Raw genomic sequence first — 3,178 nt, forward strand, 5'->3', positions numbered from 1 at the left:
CTGTTTGTTTTATGTCATAGACTGGACCAGTGGAAATGGCAATGTGGTAATGGATGAATGTTCCACCTGATTTGAACAGGATTGTTGAAACAGGTTAAGACGCTTGAAGGGGCAGTAAGTGATTAATGCACTTTTCTTTGTTAAATTCAGCGAATATTTCCTCACAGTCCGCCAGACAAAAAAAACGGTTTTATTTTTTCAGCACAGCTCCGGCTCATGGCTGTGGGTTTGTTTGGTTATGGTTGACTTGACTGAACGTGAGGTTGACGATAAAGGTAAGTGTTGAAGAAAAAACAAGACAAACAACAAGAAAACATCATAGCAGTCACACTTTCTCAACTACATCACTTTATATTCTTGGAAAAAATAAGATTCATCAATTCATCAGTACTTGATTTCAAAACAGTCGGCTTTACAGAGACACAACAGCACTGGCGGCCTGCTGGTGACTGTGGCGGTCGGCGGGGGCAAGGCAAACAGAGGCAGGGTTAAGCGCTGGTGTCCGAGCTGGCTGGTGGGTGGCAGAATTCCTCCAGTTCGAAGAGGTTGCAGGGCCTGTGACAGCATCGGTCCAAAATCGTTCGCTTCGCCATCATCTCCATCTGGTCCTGGAAGGCGAACTCCGAGAGCTTTTTCTCGCCGCCCACTGACACTGCTCTGCCGGCCATTGGAGGCAAGAGACCTAATGGGACGCACAGTTAAGGGCAGAAGTCGTCACCCTGGTTTAAGGTTAGGACAAACGAAACGAAATCGAACTGGGGCTGCAGGGTGGTGGGATAAAACCTCCCCAACTATGCTCGCCTGAAATGTTGTTTAGCTCATGTTCATAGAGACAGAGTTTAAGCGTAATGTGGAAAGCTCCTTGGAGGGAAGAACCTTTGTGTTATTGTCTTGCCCACGTGTCCCTAAATCCCTGGGGACAAACACTTCAGTAATACAGTTTTGTGTCGTTAGGTGTTTTGCAGTTGGCAAGTCTCACGCAGTGCAGAGTTGTCGCTCCTGGGTTGGTAGATAAAACCTCTCTCTCCACAGACCAGGTAAAGGGCCTCAACCAGGTGAGCGCCACAGAGGTGCTGCGCGGCAATGGCTTGGGAACCCGGGAACGACGTGACCAGTAAGACCAGCAGAGAAACATTATAGAGCCACAGTGCTGCCATGGTGAACGGGAGCTGCCCACAGAAACATGTGTGAATGAGGAAGCACAAGCAGGGAAGCGATCTCCGTGTTAATCAAAACTGGTCAAACGGGAAGAGGGAATGGATGAGCAGAAGAGGAAACAAACAGGGTCAATATTGAGGGATGACAGTCGGAGGAGTGAAGGCAGATGGATCATGAGATGTCAAAGATAAAGGTCGAAAGGAGTAGTACAGAGGAAGAGGTAATTGAGGAAGAAAACTAGGGGAGAAAGAGGTGGGAAAATATAAGAAAGAGACGGAGGAGGGAATTCAGGAGGAGGAATGGAAGAGGCGATATCACAGCTCACCTCGAGTTGGAAGAAAGAGAGATGGACGAGGTGTGAAGAAGCAGTGTGAGGGCTGAAGAGAGCTTGTTGGTGTGAAGCTGAGGGGAAAGAGTCCTCGCCATTAATACTCGAACCGCCAACTGGACACGCCCGCTGCTGCTGCTGCTGTGTGTGTGTGTGTGTGTGTGTGTGTGTGTGTGTGTGTGTGTGTGTGTGTGTGTGTGTGTGTGTGTGTGTGTGTGTGTGTGACAGATGGATCAGTGTCAAAGTCGCGAGTCAGGGGACGTTACGTGACAGTTTAGATCTGACTGACTGGTTTGGCGCAAAAAAACCATTAGCACTTAGCAAAACAAACCAAGCTAATGAGCCAACATGATCTGATCACCTCTTGCTGAGAAATACTGATCACCAACCAGCGTTCCGTTTTCTCTGCTGGGCAGCAGCTCATGACTTGTTGCCACACAGCTCTATGAATGTCAGCCGGAAGTCCACTCATTCCTATGGGAACTTCTGTTGGATTATTGCTAAAACAAGTGTTGATCCATCCATCTATCTTTATTTATTTAATTTCTTTTCAGAATTTGCCTCTAATATATGTCGGAAAACTTGAACTTCTGATGGATTTCGGACAGGCCGTATGAAATGTGTGCCACGGGAAGTTAGAATAAAAAGGAATCAGCTAACGAGCAATTGGTAAATATTGGTAGCATGCAAGCTGTGTCACATGCAGAGTGCATGCATAGTGGTTCATATGTCGTTTAACAAAAGTACACTCCCTTTTATAGGTTCTCCTTTTGTCCTGAATGTTTTCCCGTCCCATGGCTGTGATTGTGTTTTAATAGCCACTTTGCAACCGTTTCTTTTGATCAAACTAAATTTCTGTATACAGTACCAAGAGCTCTATTTGTCTTATTATTTTTGCACTGACTTTTCACCCTTACATAATCTTTGAGGGTTATTAGATGTTAATGGCGCATGCAATGCTAAATGCAAAAAAACCCCCCAAAAGAACAAGCTGTGATTATTTCAGTGTTGCAGGGCCCGGAGCTGTTGTCGTCACTAAGCAATTGATGTGGAATGAACAAACTGAGTCTATCGGATAGATGCATAGTGTTGTTACAGTATGTTGACGAAATTCATCCTGCATCTGAGCGGGAATATAGAAAGATATAAAAAGGTGTTTTACCTAGTGAGGCTATGGAGGAAATGTTTCTTATTTATCATCTTACCTTGTTGAAGCGTAACCTGTACAATATTGTGGCTGAAACATTGTTTGTCTCTGTGGGTATATGAACAGTTCCCTTCATTTATAGTTAAAGTCATAGGGAATATATCCGTTTCTTGTGGACTATTCCATGCAAGTAACACTGCTGAGCATTGAAAAATCTTACTGGAAATGCTAGCACATCCAGAGGTAGAGGCCCCTTGCTGTAGCAATATAGGTTAGGAATAGATGGAATATACAGTATTTCCAGTTTTTCTCATTCTTTTAACTTGTGGAACATATTAAAAGACTTCGACACAGAATAGTTAAAAACAGAATAGTTGGTTGTGTACACTAAATTAGAAAAGTATTTAGATGTACACTGATCAGAGATAGGGAAATGCAACACATTGTCAAATGTGGAATAACCATGTCAAGGTGTCTGCTTGTTTAGTCTTGATATAATGAAAACAAAGCAGTGCACAGTCAAGTGAGTTATCAATAACAGAACC

The 3,178-nt window shown here is 44.1% G+C and overlaps 1 protein-coding gene across 1 annotated transcript; it reads right to left on the reverse strand.

Moving 5' to 3' along the window:
* Positions 1–331: 331 nt before the first annotated feature.
* On the reverse strand, positions 332–1,609 carry LOC118301540 (insulin). The gene is made up of 3 exons (XM_035627146.2): positions 1,484–1,609; positions 980–1,169; positions 332–682 (listed from the first exon to the last, which is right to left on the reverse strand). The coding sequence occupies exons 2-3, from the start codon at positions 1,155–1,157 to the stop codon at positions 489–491; spliced, it is 372 nt and encodes a 123-aa protein (XP_035483039.1). The 5' UTR covers positions 1,158–1,169; positions 1,484–1,609; the 3' UTR covers positions 332–488.
* Between the last annotated feature and the right edge of the window lie 1,569 nt (positions 1,610–3,178).

The sequence above is a fragment of the Scophthalmus maximus genome, chromosome 2, assembly GCF_022379125.1.
Source record: "Scophthalmus maximus strain ysfricsl-2021 chromosome 2, ASM2237912v1, whole genome shotgun sequence".
Taxonomy (NCBI): Eukaryota; Metazoa; Chordata; class Actinopteri; order Pleuronectiformes; family Scophthalmidae; genus Scophthalmus; species Scophthalmus maximus.